The sequence below is a fragment of the Neoarius graeffei genome, chromosome 3 (genome assembly GCF_027579695.1).
Source record: "Neoarius graeffei isolate fNeoGra1 chromosome 3, fNeoGra1.pri, whole genome shotgun sequence".
In the NCBI taxonomy this organism is placed as follows: Eukaryota; Metazoa; Chordata; class Actinopteri; order Siluriformes; family Ariidae; genus Neoarius; species Neoarius graeffei.
Genome location: NC_083571.1, coordinates 46,044,590 through 46,060,975, shown reverse-complemented (window position 1 = coordinate 46,060,975; position 16,386 = coordinate 46,044,590). Strand labels below are relative to the sequence as shown.

Below are 16,386 nucleotides of genomic sequence, written 5' to 3'. Positions count from 1 at the left end.
ATCGTGCAAAATATCAGTCTATTACTCTTCAGAAACCTTTTATTTTTGTTCCGCGTCTTTCTCGGTTTTGTTTGGCGTAATTTATTTTGGTTGCGATTCCAGCTTTCTCGTTTGCGCTGCCTGACTTTTTGCTTGCAGTTTTGGCACAAACTTCCCGTGTGGGCGGGCTGTCCAAGAATGCATTCCCATTGGCTAACTTGTGTTTGACTGACATCTACGCTCAGCCATTCCCTACTCGGATTCTGGCGGACTGTTTGCCGAGTGACCGATCCATTGACGGTAAACAAGGATCGAGTGGACTTCAGTGGCGACTATGATATTGAATTAATTCAACAAAGTGTAAGTGCGGGACAAATGTGTTGCAGTAGTGCACATTATGCAGGTGTTTCGTGGCAAGTCAAATGTTAGCCTTGGCTCCACTACCCAATATAATAGCTGACTTGCTAACGTTAAACACGCCTGCATAATGTGCACTACTGCAATACGTACAACACATTTGTCCCGCACTTGCAGTTTGTTGAATTAATTCAATATCATAGTCGCCACTGAAGTCCACTCGATCCTTGTTTACCGTCAATGGATCAGTCACTCGCCAAACAGTCCGCCAGAATCCGAGTAGGGAATGGCTGAGCGTAGCTGTCAGTCAAACACAAGTTAGCCAATGGGAATGCATTCCTGGACAGCCCGCCCACACGTGAAGTTTGTGCCAAAACTGCAAGCAAAAAGTCAGGGAGTGCAAACGAGAAAGCTGGAATCGCAACCAAAATAAATTACGCCAAACAAAACTGAGAAAGACGCCGAACAAAAATAAAAGGTTTCTGAAGAGTAATAGACTGATATTTTGCCCGATTACACGAATAATTTGTTTGCCAGTCTAAAAAAATTGACTTTTGTATTTTGATTTGTCGTTTTTGTTTGATATTTCAAAAGTATTGCATGAACATTTTGGCACAAAATTGATTCCAGAGCAGATGAATATGCTTTTGAGCTGTGAAATGGAATGAATGAATCAATCTGATGATGCTGTGCAAACAGTTTCTTAGATCTTGCACTCAGACCACCTGGGGGAACATGTTCAGGCACGAAGTTTTATCTAAGGACCTTGTTCTTGTCCAGATGGCTGTTAAATATTTCAATGCAACCATGACCAACCTTGTAAAGGTGAGGTGAAAAAAATCATTCACTGACCTAACCTCTCCAAAAGGTTTCTGCTCTGTACGGTAGCAATTTGTTTTTTCCTTTGCAGTCAGGATTCCCTTCGAAGAACGACAGCCCGGCTTGTGAATATGCCCGTGTGGACTTTGACAGCGATGAAGACTTCAACGCTTTCTTTCATTGTAAGCAGATTGCGTATTAGCTGTAGGGCTTGTATAGGGATAGGATCTACGCTTGTCATTACGTCAATTATCTTTCTTTCACAGCTTTTCGGGCTCAGCAGGGCGATGTTATTCGTCATTGTTGCAAGATTGCTCCTTTCGAAGCCTTCCGGATTGCTGGAGAATGGTTACAATATCAGATCAACTCCCCCCTCAACACTGGAAACGCTCTGTGTGAGTTTAAACTTTAGCCATTGTTGGATGTTTTCTGTCAAACCCTGCCCACTTGGTAACTGTTGCGATGGCCATCGAGCTCTTGAGCTGTTCGCCAGAACATCACAACCTGTCAGTGTAGTAATATGAAACGGATAAAGACTGACATGAAAGAGTCAAGAAGTCTAAAACGTTGTAAATGTCAGCTAGGTATAAGTCTCATTGCAAAACAATGATTGGACAAGCAGTGTTTAGGAGACGGGTTTTTGTGGCAGGTCAGATAGGAGTGTTTGGATCTAATCCAATAACATTAGTGTTGTAGTCAAGACCACCGAGACGAGACCAAGTCAAGACTAAGGCAGGGTGAGAATTAAGTCGAGACCAGGACCAGACCGGTGTGCGCGCGGAAGGGGAGTGGGAGGTGACTGCCGTTAACAGGAAGGAAAACTTCAAATTGGCAAAGGAGTCGTGTTATTGGTCATTTTTGAAGCAGGAAATCTTCCATCTAGTCAGAGTCACGATGTTAAGAAATAAATCACAGTGCACAGGCAATTTAGTAAAGTCTCTGCAGTTGTGGTCTTGAAATAAAATCCTGAGTCCTCCATGTCCGAGACCAAGTAAAAATGCGGTTGAGTCGAAGACCTTAAGCTGGGCTGCCAACTCTCACGCAATGAGCGTGAGACACACGCATTTGATTGTCTTCACACGCTCACACGCCATACCTCCCATTTCTCACGCTAGAAAAAAATCTAGTTTATCTATCTAATCTAGGCTACCCATTGCGTCGCGCCAACCACTTGCGATAGATCAATTACGCCTTACGCACGGCTAAACAGGCAGAGAGGTGTTCCCTTCTGTACACACTCCCCTATAGTAGGTGGCGCATCTAATGATGCTGCACTCGCCGGAAGTTGGATAATTGCCTACCGTCAATTTCGAGGAAGAGGAGAGAGAAGAAGGTATCCGAGTTGAAGACGGGTGTCTCAGACAGGTTTATACATATGCACGCCAATGTGTGGTGTTACTGGCGTAATTATGAATTTAAATAAAGTTTCTTAATCGTTTTAGCCTATAAGTGTTGAGAATATATAATGCCATGCTAAATCATTATAGGCCTCCTGCCGTGCCACAGCCTCTATCTTCCCCAACAAGCAGCACGGGAGAGCACCTCCTTAGCACACGTTTATTAAGGCGCATTTTTAGTTTGTTTACTGTATGTTATCATACTTTATGACTTTATTTGAAGCCATACTGGAAATGTTGTAAAATAAAGCAAGTAAGAGATAATATTACAACTGTAAGAAGAGCCATTAGCCATCATACCTATTGTTTATTTACAGGGTATTTATTTTTAATTATTTATGATGTATGTAATTGCTCAGTTAAAGTAAATAAAGCATGGTCACCTGTAATATCAAAGAACTTGAACTTGTGAATAATTTAAAAAAAAAAGACAGAACAATATATTGAGGAGACAGGATTTCAAAGAGGGCAAGACAGGTAGAGAATATTTGTCAGATAACAGGCCCTGATGAATGCTCTATTACTAATAAGAAACATAGATAAGAAATAAATTAAGAAATATATTAATATAGCTTATTTAAGTATGACCAAAATTTTTAAGCCCAACTTTGTGTGCACAGTCCCACCTATGGCCAAGGTTCAGCTTTTTGTGTTTCAATACTGTTCAAACTTAATCATTTTAATGTTTCTTGTAGCACATGCACATTTTGCTTACTGTTTAAGCATTTTATTTGTTCTTTTGCTGTTGATATTTTTCCCCATGCCAATCTTCTGCTGAACCCAGTGGTGGGGAAAGCCCTTAAATGCATAATGAATGTCCCTCACTGACTAATATTATTTTTTGCAACAGTTATTAAAAACTTAACATTTAGTTTCAATTCAGAAGGTGTTTAGGCTTAGCTGATGAAATATTTTCAAACATGAACTTGCCTTTAAATCTGAAACACAGGTCTATAGGGCTACAGGAACATTGGCAGTCATCTGTAGTTTTCTAGTGTGGGGGCTTTTGTTGGTTACAAGCTGAAGGCCTGGCAAGTCAGGGTGTGTAAGAATGTAGGTATGGCACAGCAGGCCACTCCAAAAATCCAGCAGAATGCAGGAACATCTACTAAATCCAAAATCCCAACACCCCCCCCTTCATTGTCCATCTCCAGCTGGACAACCCACAAACAAAACACCAGAATGCAGGGGGACAAGTGAATATCAAACTGAATACAAAATTCCCACTTACTGCATGGTGTGCGGAAAAACTCCAAGGAATTTTGAAAAGTTGGTAGCCGTGCCTTAAGACTGGTTTCAAGTACAACAACACTAACGTGTTTTGAAATATCTAGCTGGAACAGGAAAACAATGCTGCCTGGACTTTTTGGTTTCAGTTTGGGTCACGGCCACTGAAACCCAATTAGGCCTGATGAGTTTTTTCAAAATGCAAGTTAACTCCTCTTAAATACACCATGTGAAATGTCACAGTAATTCAGAAAGTTTCCTGACTGAGCTAGTTTACATGTTTCTGAGAAATTAACCAGGTTTGTAAGACAAGTTTTGCTGTCGTTTCACAAAGTATTTACTGAAATTATTTGAACTGACGCAACATTCAGAGGGTTTAAAATGAAACTGTGTGGCTATGTATGATGACTTAAGGTCATCTTGGACAACACGGAGTTTTTCCCCAGATATGAATAATTAATTTACTGGCATGCAGATAACATTGGTAACTGATGCAACTTGGAGAATTCGACAGCACGCAAGTACAAACGCTAATTTCTGTGAAACTTGTTGCAATTTTATTAATATTTTTTCCAACTTTGCTTTTCACATGCCATACGATACAATGAAAGAAATAAACTCTGAAAAATGTGTAGAACTGACAGTTGAGATCATGGAATGCACAATAACTTGCGCAACATTCTTGGGAACTGATGCAACACTTCCCATTTGATGTCCAGAGATGAAATGTGGTAATTTTCTCTTTTAGTCATAATATCAATCAGCGAACAAAGCTACTTGTTAGATCGAAACGACCCCAAAGCTGTGATACTCAATGGAATAAATATTTTCATGGAGATGTCAAGAATAAGGTCCGTTTGATATAAACCGCAGTTTAAAGCTTATAGGCAACGGTTTTAATTTCATGCACATTTGAAACTTTATATGTTAAACCCTCTGTAATTTTCTTCTGGTCCCAAGACGTATTGTTAATAAGTAATAATGAAAATAAGTTAGCGCGGATCGCGGCGAATTTCTGTTCGGTTATTTTCGTGACCACTCGGCGCATGACGTCATTTAAGCCAAACAAACCGCTTGAGTTGAGTCCGCTTCCGGTTACTTACATTGCCGTTCGGCTTGATTGCAGACGCGCGTTCAGGAATTTCCAAGGAAAAACCCCGTGCCTTATTGTTGTGCAGTGAACTGTAACAACAGGACCGGTTCAGGAAGAAGTTTTACCTTTTTACTGAGAGAGGAGAAGAGGCAGAGCGAGCAGGTTGGCTTTTTCCGGAAAAGGGGACGAGGCGGAGCGAGCGGGTTGTGCACGTGAAACAAAATCAAGCAGTCAAAGAAGAAACGTAGCAGCAATGCTCAAGCAAAAAGGAGAAGATTGGAGGTAAACATTTTTGCTTTTGCTTGCAATTGACAAGAATCCTGAGGGATCCTGTACAATCATTGTGGAAATGAGACAAAGGGATATTTCCTCGCTTAGAGTCAGCTATAAATAGTATAATGCTGCGGATGGCAGGCTAATGTGGCCTACCGGTGCACTGTCCAGTAATCGTTCCCTATATCTACTAGGGAGGGCGGTTTAATTATTCTTCAAAAGGGCTCTTATTTAGTATTACAACGAAAGTAAGAATTTATCATAACTACCAGGATAAATCGTTTGGGCGCGAGTCTTGTTGAGGTCCGGGGTCACTGCGATCAGAGTCGGCCGAGTCGCTGTCCGATTCCGAGGCCACACGGTCAAACCAGTGAGCCACATTCACTGACTGCTTCGCAACGGCCACAGGTTCATACATGTATGATTTCATCTCTCGATATTCAATTTGGAGAGTTCCTACTTCAAAATCGCTATCGCTTTCAGACATTTTACACAACCTCTCATGATCAAAGTCCGTACACGTGTGCTCGGTTCGCGGGTAAACACAGAGCTGCTCCCGGTCTGTTTGGCTTAAATGACGTCACGATGACGGTCCCCTGGCGGTGAAAGTGCGCATAAGTGAGATGTAAACAAACCTTCGGAAATTGGGCAAAACGGTATATTTTCACCGTTTTATTCAATTTTAGGGTGCAAATTAAACACTAAGAAAATTGAATTTGCTTTTTGGGTCGTTCTTCTAGACAATAAAGTTGATATTCTACGTTTCACCTCCGACCCTTGCCTATGACCTTTAACTTACCTGGTGAAGACTTTTGACAGCAGTTTGAGTGCTTTTGTGTGTGTGTGTGTGTGTGTGTGTGTGTGTGTGTGTTAGTTTGGGGTTTAAAGTATGCGCTTGGATCTGCCAATTTCAAAATGGCCGCCAGTCATGTGACAGGAGTTCAGCACAAAAATATTGACTGCAGTGAATGAACTAATCAAATTTTACACCATAAATACAAAATGAACTTTCACCCCTTGGGTTGACTATTTCGTGGAATTGCCCTTTAACATTTTTTTTTTTTTCCTCCAACAAGCTTGTTTTAGTTGAGTGGTTTCATCTATTACATATTTAGAAAGATGCTTTACACAAATGGTTTGAACTGGGGATAATGTACAGTGACCATAATCCCTGATCTGTGTTATTTTTTAAATTTATTTTTTATAAAGCTAAGACAGGAGAAGGGATGTGCTCAACGTTTTCACCCGCAGCTGTGCAGTGGGAAGCCATGACCTTTTTCACAGAGAGTGTGATGGGACAGCTTTTTAAAATCCTGGAGAAGGAGGTATCGCCCATCCGTTTAACACGCCATCATGCAATTTTTCCACTTTCCCGTCATTGAACAGGGTTGTGTAAATGTAGTTTGTGTTTTGGAATAACTTGGGTTTACTCTTTTGTCAGAAGCTGCTTGTGAAGTGAAGCATGTTAACACCATGCTCTGTTCTTTTCCTGCTTATCCAACTGACTAGAAGCTGCCTATCGATCAGGGCATGGAGCTGCTGCACGCTGTAGTGAACTATGAGACGCGAGATCCTGTCATCCTGTCCTGCATCCTCACCAACCTGTCCACCCTTTTCCCCTTTGTCTTGCATCGGCCAGAAGTTCTACCTCAAGTGTTCTTTAAGGTAAGATGGTTCCCTGTACTTCAGTACACTAACACGTACTCATTTGCACCGCACCCAGGTATACTGATTACTGCCAAAGTGTGTTTCATCTGGTTAAAATGTCTACATAGTTCAGAGGAACTCAACATTATTGTCCAGTTAACGTGAAATAATTTAAACACTGTTCAGACTTAATTTCATATCTTCACGTTTACTTTTATGGTTGTACTTACAGTAATGTTGTACGAAATGTCTTTTTATTCCAAGGATGCAAACGGTGCGCCTTTTGGCGGATGCCGCCTTTTTCACGGCTGTCTGGGGGACTTGTGTGAATCGCGCAGATCCAATGAGTTTTTTTTTTTTTTTTTTTTTTTTTTTTTTTTTTTTGGGGGGGGGTGGCGTTGGAGTGTCTGATTTGTAATTTCATCAAAGTAAATTCTGTATTAAAATTACTAAATAAGCAAATGCGTTACAGTCCATGAAACATAGGAAGTATAAGTATGAGAAGAAAACAGTAAATCAAAGCTGCACACGTAAAGCCAGTTACGTAACTTGCGTTGGACTGATGGAAATCCTTGCGCGTGCAGTGAAGTGCAGCCAGCAGCAGATAATGGCGCGCAGCCAACTGGCTTTACGTGCGCAGCTTTCTGATTTACTGTTTTCTTCTCATACTTATACTTCCTATGTTTCATGGACTGTAACGGCATTTGCTTATTTAGTAATTTTAATACAGAATTTACTTTGATGAAATTATAATCAGACACTCCAACGCCCCCCCCCCCCAAAAAAAATCATCGGATCTGCACGATTCACACAAGTCCCCCAGACAGCCGTGAAAAAGGCGGCATCCGCCAAAAAGTGTGCCGTTTACATCCATGTTATTCATCTAACTGACTGGAACATACTGCATAAATCCTCTGTTTTGGGAAATAGCTGATCTAGTCCTCACTGCAGAGCCAAAAGTCCAGCGGGAGGAGCTGGATCTGATTCATGTGGACCTATCGGGTAGGAGGAGCAGGAATGCCCAAGTAGAATAAGTTGGAAACGGGTCCGACTCCACCCCATGGACTTTTCATTCTGTAGTGAGGGCTAATTGTATATAAGGCTGATTGTCATGTATTTTTCTTTTTTGTGTTGTTTTAAGCTATTTCCCGCTATCACGTTCGAAACGGTTGAAGAAAGCAAGGTAAGAGTTCATGTAAACATGTCAAGGTGTTTTTTTTTTGTTTTTTTTTTCCCCCCATTCATGTTGCGTTTCCTTGAGTGAAAATAAATTTTTTGAATCAAATGAATGGTACATACACTACCGTTCAAAAGTTTGGGGTCACCCAGACAATTTTGTGTTTTCCATGAAAAGTCACTTTTATTTCCCACCATAAGTTGTAAAACGAATAGAAAATATAGTTGCGACCTTTTTCTGGCCATTTTGAGCATTTAATCGACCCCGCAAATGTGATGCTCGAGAAACTCAATCTGCTCAAAGGAAGGTCAGTTTTATAGCTTCTCTAAAGAGCTCAACTGTTTTCAGCGGTGCTAACATGATTGTACAAGGGTTTTCTAATCATCCATTAGCCTTCTGAGGCAATGAGCAAACAAATGCCCCTTTTCCACCAAAGCAGTTCCAGGGCTGGTTCGGGGCCAGTGCTTAGTTTGGAACCAGGTTTTCTGTTTCCACTGACACAGAACTGGCTCTGGGGCCAGAAAAACCGGTTCCAGGCTAGCACCAACTCTCTGCTGGGCCAGAGGAAAGAACCGCTTACGTCAGCGGCGGGGGGCGGAGTTGTTAAGACCAACAGCAATAACAAGACTGCGAAAGATCACCATTTTTAAGCGACAAGAAGCAGCAGCTGTACAAACGCGAAGTCATCCATTATTGTTGTTGCTGCTGCTTCTTCCGTGTTGTTTTTGCTTCGATGTTCACGTCAAGGTTTATGCAAATGTAGCGACGTAACTGACATATACAGCGACGTAATGACGTGGCTTCCATTAGCACCGCAAGCTATGGAAAAGCAAACTGGTTCTCAGCTGGCTCGCAAGTTGAACGAGTTGTGAACCAGCACCAGCACTGGCCCCGAACCAGCCCTGGAACCGATTTGGTGGAAACGGGGTAACATTGTACCATTAGAACACTGGAGTGAGAGTTGCTGGAAATGGGCCTCTATACACCTATGGAGATATTGCACCAAAAACCAGACATTTGCAGCTAGAATAGTCATTTACCACATTAGCAATGTATAGAGTGGATTTCTGATTAGTTTAAAGTGATCTTCATTGAAAAGAACAGTGCTTTTCTTTCAAAAATAAGGACATTTCAAAGTCACCCCAAACTTTTGAACGGTAGTGTACATGTGCGTTACTTACTGGCCAATATGCAGTTCATCTCAATATTTACTGAGTATTTTATCATGGTGCTGTACTTAAAATAGATACAAATATCACAGAACAAAAAATGCTCCCTTCGAACACAGCTGCTAATGTAAACAGAACATAGGGCTCATGATGATATTTCAAAGTGACCATGATTTTTATATCAGAGGTGGACAAAGTCCCCAACTTCATTCCTTCAAAGTACAGATCCCACTGGTCAGATGTTACTCCGATACAAGTGAAAGTTGTCCAGTCAAATTTTTTACTTAAGTACTTGCTTTTAAAAATACTTAAGTATCCGAAGTACATTTTCTGTCAACGTATTTTTGTATTATTGACACAACACTTACAAAACCTAATGCCTCTGAAACAACCGACTGGATTTACGAAATGAACGCATGCTGTGCCATCAGTGGTTTAACGTTAAGCTAGCTAGTTAGTGAAACTCCACCCGACATGCTAGCAAACGCCTTTCAAACTCGAAATCATATTGGGTAGCTAACGTTACTAGAAAAGAGAGATTTCTGCATTCTGTTTATTTGGCAAGATTATGCGAAAACAGATTTCTGAAAGGACTTCAGATGAGTTAACGTTATTCATGTTAGCGTAACTCTGTTTTTACATGCTAACTAATGGTGTCCAAGTTAACTAGCTATGTGTTAACGTTAGCAAGGCGATGGCAACTTGGCAGTAAAGTCCTTTGACTACCCAGACTGCATAGCTATTGCAATGTTATCGCTAGCTCTAAAAGCACAGACAACTTCATTGCAGGCTTTCTCTTGGAATAAAACGTATATATACCTCCTCAATATGCTCCCACTGGTTGGATGGCGAGTTTTTGTAGGTCCTGATGTGGTTCGTTTGCGGCAAACCTTTAAAATGAAACGAATCTTTAATCCTTTCAGAAAAGTGAAACATTGGTTCGAGGTCTAGCCACGAGTGCGTGCATTCTCCAGAAGAACCGCCTCCTTCCATTCTGCCATCAATTGATCGTGTTAAATAATGCTGCAGAGAAATCATTGATCTTGATTTTATACAGTCTATGGACGTGACGTGACCCTAGTGATTACTGATGGGCTGTCTCAGTGTCACCTGCGAAAAAAAAAATCACGTTTTAGAAAAGAAAAAAACACATCCACTTTCAAAGCTGCTTCATAGTAACATGTAACGAGGACCTTGATAGAAATGTAGTGGAGTGAAAAGTACGATATTTGTCTTTCAAATGTAGTGAAGTTAGTCATAAGTTTCCAAAAAAAAAAAAACAATACTCCAAGTAAAGTACAGATACTCAAAGTGTAAATGTACTTCAGTGTTTCCCACAGACCAGGTAGCAATTTGTGGTGCTCCACTGTGCCGATGAGGGAATCGTGCGCGGTGGTGTCGTGGCGGTCGGTGGAGTTGGTCATTGGGGTGTATGCAAAGTGTTTACAGCGGGCGGTGTTCAAACACACAGTATTTTTCTTCAGAGTCACCTGCTGGGACTATTTTAAAGCTACAAGAAGCATTTGAGATTATTCAGTTCAATCTAAATTCTAAGTTGTTTAAGAGAAGACAGCTAAAACAATTTTTACCAGACAGAACCTTGCCTGGTTTCATTCCTCGACCCAACTTTACATTACAGGGCAGGCCATTAGTTTGCTGGGCTTGATGTTGGTGGAAAACTATGGAATCAATTTAGTGCCAAAATGTTCATACAATACTTTTGAAATATCAAACAAAAACGACAAATCAAAATACAAAAAAAGAAAAAAAAGTCAATTTTTTTAGACTGGCAAACAAATTATTTGTGTAATCGTGCAAAATATCAGTCTATTACTCTTCAGAAACCTTTTATTTTTGTTCCGCGTCTTTCTCAGCTTTGTTTGACGTAATTTATTTTGGTTGCGATTCCAGCTTTCTCGTTTGCGCTCCCTGATTTTTTGCTTGCAGTTTTGGCACAAACTTCCCGTGTGGGCGGGCTGTCCAGGAATGCATTCCCATTGGCTAACTTGTTTGACTGACCGCTACGCTCAGCCATTCCCTACTCGGATTCTGGCGGACTGTTTGACAAGTGACCGATCCATTGACGGTAAACAAGGATGGAGTGGACTTCAGTGGCGACTATGATATTGAATTTACACTTTGTTGAATTAATTCAATATCATAGTCGCCACTGAAGTCCACTCGATCCTTGTTTACCGTCAATGGATCGGTCACTCGCCAAACAGTCTGCCAGAATCCGAGTAGGGAATGGCTGAGCGTAGCTGTCAGTCAAACACAAGTTAGCCAATGGGAATGCATTCCTGGAGAGCCCACCCACACGTGAAGTTTGTGCCAAAACTGCAAGCAAAAAGTCAGGGAGCGCAAACGAGAAAGCTGGAATCGCAACCAAAATAAATTACGCCAAACAAAACTGAGAAAGACGCGGAACAAAAATAAAAGGTTTCTGAAGAGTAATAGACTGATATTTTGCACGATTACAGGAATCATTTGTTTGCCAGGCTAAAAAAAAATTGACTTCTTTTTTTGTATTTTGATTTGTCGTTTTTGTTTGATATTTCAAAAGTATTGCATGAACATTTTGGCACAAAATTGATTCCATAGAAAACCTGTCTCTTAAATTTATGAAAATTACTCACCAAAATTGAAGTTAAAGTTTAGTTTTTTGCCTTTTTGGTGGCAATCATTCTTTAGTTGACATTCAAGGAATAAATTGCAAAAAACAAGCTGGAGGTTTTTATTTTAAAGGACATGGGACATGAAACATAAAAGCACGCTATATCAGTTTCTTTCCATTAAAAATATGAATTAATTGCATCAACAAATACAAAATCATCTATTCAGCAAAATCGTTATATTCGTGATGATTATATGGCATTTCTGCTCGACTTCCGATATGCATTTTTTGCAACCGGAAGAGCTGCTGTCACGTGATCATACGTCACAAAAACTTTCGGGCACAGCACAAACGGGTAGATGAATGGAGAAGTGGATGACAAAATTGTTTGTATAGTCTTTAAAGTACATTGGACATCATACATTGGACATCATGGTGTATTGTGCTGCTTATGGTTGCAATAATTCCAATGGGAAATGCCCTGGAGTAAGTTTTTTTGCATTCTCCAAGGACCCGAAGCTGAGGAAAGTGTGGGCTCACCTGCGCATGCGCAGTAGGCTTGGTAGGACAACTTTACCGAACACCTGTTGAAAAAAACTTTGCACCTACTGTTTCCCACAAACTGTATTCGGACCATTTCACTGAGGATTCTTTCAACATTAATACTCAGGTACTGAGCGATATTAATTCATGAAACAGGAAGCATAAGGATGAGGAAAAAAAAACAGTTCAAATCGGGAAGCCGCGCACACCTGCGCCAGGCTGCACAAATGCGCGCAGCTTCCCGACCCAAACCGCCCCTCTCTCATCCTTACACTTCATGCTCCATGAACCAACATCGCTATTTTTTTTTTTTTTAAATCGGATCTGCGCGATTCAGCCGTGAGAAAGGCGGCATCCGCCGAAAGGCGCACTGTTTGCATCCCTGCACGGAGGCCAGGGGACAGGGCAGGAATATTTTTGTTGATATGAGTGATCCGGTGCGATTTCGCGACCCCCCCCCCCCCGTTGAAGACCTCTGCGCTAAGCGACTGAAAGCTGAGGTAAGGATTAGTATAATAATTTTGGGTGCATCAATTATTGATTATCATAATTCTGACTCGTTTCGCCATTTTGAATGTTTTCATCTCGGACTCTGGAAGCATTGTATCTCAATCTCGAAAAATATCAGCAAAAAAAAAAACTAGCTTGCAACGAACTTTAGCTAGATCTATGATGAACTTTCAATGTATGATACAAAAATAATACTTCTTTCAACAGATCATTAGCCTTTGAGCAGAATTGTTTTTAACTTACCAGGAAGTGTTATCGAGCCGACCGCTTTCAGTTTCATGAGGACTGAATGAACTCTCACTCTCAGAATCATCTGACCCGTCAGAGTAAAGACAAGATCTATGTTCATGTGAATTTCCAGCTATCGGTTCGAATTGATAGGGTCTAACTTCACATCTCTGTGAAACATCGGGAATATCACTGTCGATGGTGTCCATTTCGGTAACCTGTTTACATTAGATTCCCAAGCGCTGGCTCCTTGGAAAGTTTTTGTGACGTCACGGGTCACGTGACCACCTAGCTCATTAACGAATCCTTGTTTTACGCTGATGTATAGAAAAACTTGAATACTGTGATGATTTTCACATTTTTGACGCCCTGCAGTGATTTAGATGGCATTTCTTATGTCCTTTATACATAATTATGCCCAGGTAAAAATCCATGTCCCATATCCTTTAAATATTGAACTCAACACTTACCTCAACCAATACTAAAATGAAATAAATAGTATAATGTAACAACAAAATAATAAAATAAAACATCATAATTAGATGTAAGAAACCACTTAAGGTAACACCAAGGCAACTAACAATAATGAAAAAGCATTACCCTAATTGGTGCAAAGCCTGCATGCCCTATTAGAACATTTAATTCTGCGTGGCTTCCTGAAAAAAAAACTCCAGTGCCCTATCGTAAGGGAAGTCATTGGGTTCGGGACCATTTATGGAGATTCGTAAGCAGGCTGCCAGGCCATTATTAAAAAATGCTCTGTTTCCGGTCCACCAGCCGGGTGAGTGCCATTTGTGCGGTTGAATTTTTTTTTTTAAACGCCGGTTTTTCGACGTTTTTTTCGGGTTCGTAAATCTAAAATCGAACTTGACATTTACACATTCCACGCAGAATATAGAATCGAATCAGCTCTGCGCATGCGCCGTGCAGTAGAGGTCTGCGCGGGTTGGATTTTTCAGTCCCGCTCCCACCCGTGCCCGCATTGTGCAGTCCCGCCCGCGCCCGCAAAGAATTATGATTTTTCAGTCCCGCTCCCGCCCGCGCCTGCCATATTTTGTCCCGCTCCCGCCCGCAAATCCCGCATGATGCAAACGTTCGCGTTATTTCTCAGGAAAGTTCTTGTCTTGACACAGCGTGATGGTGCCCCACCCCCTACTTTGAGTGGATTTGAGCATAAATATCTACAGCTCACGTTCACGTTTATTATGTACCTTGTTTCTGAATTCAGCATGTAGTGTCTCTAATAATAATAATTAGTGCTGTCAAGCGATTTAAAATATTTAATCACGAATCGCACTTTTTTGTCACATGAGAAACCATTGTAATTCTCTGATCAGCATAAAAAAGTGAATGGGCTACCGTGCAGCACAAAAAAATGGCAGCCACCATGAAGGAAGGAGATCCGGAGTTTTCAAACATTTGCTTAAGTGTGAAATTGCAAAACGGTATTCTAGCGAACAACAAAATAGTAAAGATTCAGAAAAACAAATCATTCAGTGATCATTTTAATAGTGTCATTTCATCCAAACTAGGCCTAACACTCGATTTAGAACTACAAAAAGTCCGTGTTTCGGACCATCACAAACCGTTACTGGAAAATTCGTTTGATCTTGATCCATCCGAGACGTTACAAACAGCTTTTGAGTTTTGTTATGCGAAATTACTGACCCTGACAGATCTGTAGGAGAACGGTCCCTAAAACGTGGACCTAAAAACGCAGCTGCAAGAGCAGCAAAAAAATGTAAAAAATAAGCATGTTAAAGTTTATTTACATTGAGGTTAAAATTTGTTTACACTGAAGTTTTGCTTGTCATAGTTTCAAAGAACAAAAACCTGAAAACATGGGTAAATTATCAGTTTCTTTGCACTCTTGCATAAAAATTCTGAATGTCAAACGAGTGCAGTACAAAGTTTAGTGTTCAAAACATTTTAAGTACCTTTGTAAAAGTTGTGCAAATGTTGCAGTCAGCATTTAAAATGCTAACTTAAAGTTTTTGTACAAGTTTCAGTTGATTAAACTGTCATTTTATTAAATGTATCTGCTTTTGTAATAAAGTACTGAAAGAAAAAGCAAACGCAGCATTGCGATTTCTTATCCATCCATATAAAAAAATCCCTCCCTCCCTCCCCTACTGAATTTTTTTTTTTTTTTTTTTTGGCTCATCCGGTGGACAGGAAACGGATTTTTTTTTTTTTTTAAAGGATGGCCCCAGGTGTTCCCCTTGGAGCCTATTCCTGAGATCTGTTTTAATCTATGGACCAAAAAGTATATTTTCTTCATCAACAAAGCACTAAAAATGTCCATTACATCAAAAAAAATATACAAAGGAATACTGAATTTCTATGTGCTTACCCGATTCATAGCTGAGAAATCCCGCTCGCAGTTCTACTTCGCTAATAAAGATGTTTCTTAAAATATTCAGATTTTATGCTTCAGATAGCATCAACTAGGCATTCCTGCGAGTATAACATTTTATTTAGGCTAGTGGGAAATCCTTATTTATTGTGAATGTCAAGCCATTATTAATAACTTGCATGAATGCTGAAGCGGGATAAACGGGATAATGCAATAAGGCCGGTTCCTCGCGTCAAGCTGCTACTGTATGCATCAAAATTGGTTTATAGCCTGACTCAGGGATGTCCGTTTCCTGTAAGCCAAGAAGGCTATGATAAAGCTCATCACGAGCACGACGTAGGCTACCTTTTAAAATAAGGGGTCGGAAGGCGAATCGGGAAGGGTGCGTTATTTTTAATTGGCCTAACAGGCCTACTTGTAGTCCGGATATATGCGCAACGGCAGGCCTGTGTACACGCGCGCGTGAAAGAGAAGAGCGAGCACTATGAATGAACGGAACGACACGCAACTGAATTATTTATTTATTTATTATTTTCTCAAAATCGCGAGTCTGATTGTGTGGCGATAGGAATCCATTGTGTGGCGCTGTGCTACTATCCACCTATTCATTACTATCCACCTCTGATATATATTTATTTTAAATGTTGAAGATCATGATGTTTTTAAGCACATTATAGTTCATTACACTGCTTTTTAGGAAACCATGGTTTGTTCAGTGTGTATGTATGTGAGATTTGAGGGCATCGAGTATATACTTAATAATGTGACGTGTCAAATTTTCAGGCTCCTCGAACCCGTGCAGTGAAGAACGTGAGAAGACATGCCTGCTCATCCATCATCAAGATGTGTCGAGATTATCCAGAGTTTATACTGGTATACAAGGGATCTTTTTTTTTTTTTTTCCTAATTATAGAAGCAAAACACCAAGTCAAATGGTAGCTTAATATCTTTATATTATATTCTGTTGTATTCCACCATCATTGATCAGAAAGAAATG

The 16,386-nt window shown here is 40.5% G+C and overlaps 1 protein-coding gene across 2 annotated transcripts in view; it reads left to right on the top strand.

The window, feature by feature from the left end:
* Positions 1-16,386, top strand: part of LOC132883366 (exportin-5) — an 86,019-nt gene that overhangs the window by 37,211 nt on the left and 32,422 nt on the right. For both annotated transcript variants that reach the window (XM_060916907.1, XM_060916906.1), the window contains exons 11-17: positions 1,036-1,161; positions 1,247-1,337; positions 1,422-1,550; positions 6,355-6,470; positions 6,655-6,810; positions 7,934-7,975; positions 16,173-16,262. In XM_060916907.1, the coding sequence (XP_060772890.1) occupies positions 1,036-1,161; positions 1,247-1,337; positions 1,422-1,550; positions 6,355-6,470; positions 6,655-6,810; positions 7,934-7,975; positions 16,173-16,262 (750 nt within the window). The remainder of the gene's footprint in view (positions 1-1,035; positions 1,162-1,246; positions 1,338-1,421; positions 1,551-6,354; positions 6,471-6,654; positions 6,811-7,933; positions 7,976-16,172; positions 16,263-16,386) is intronic.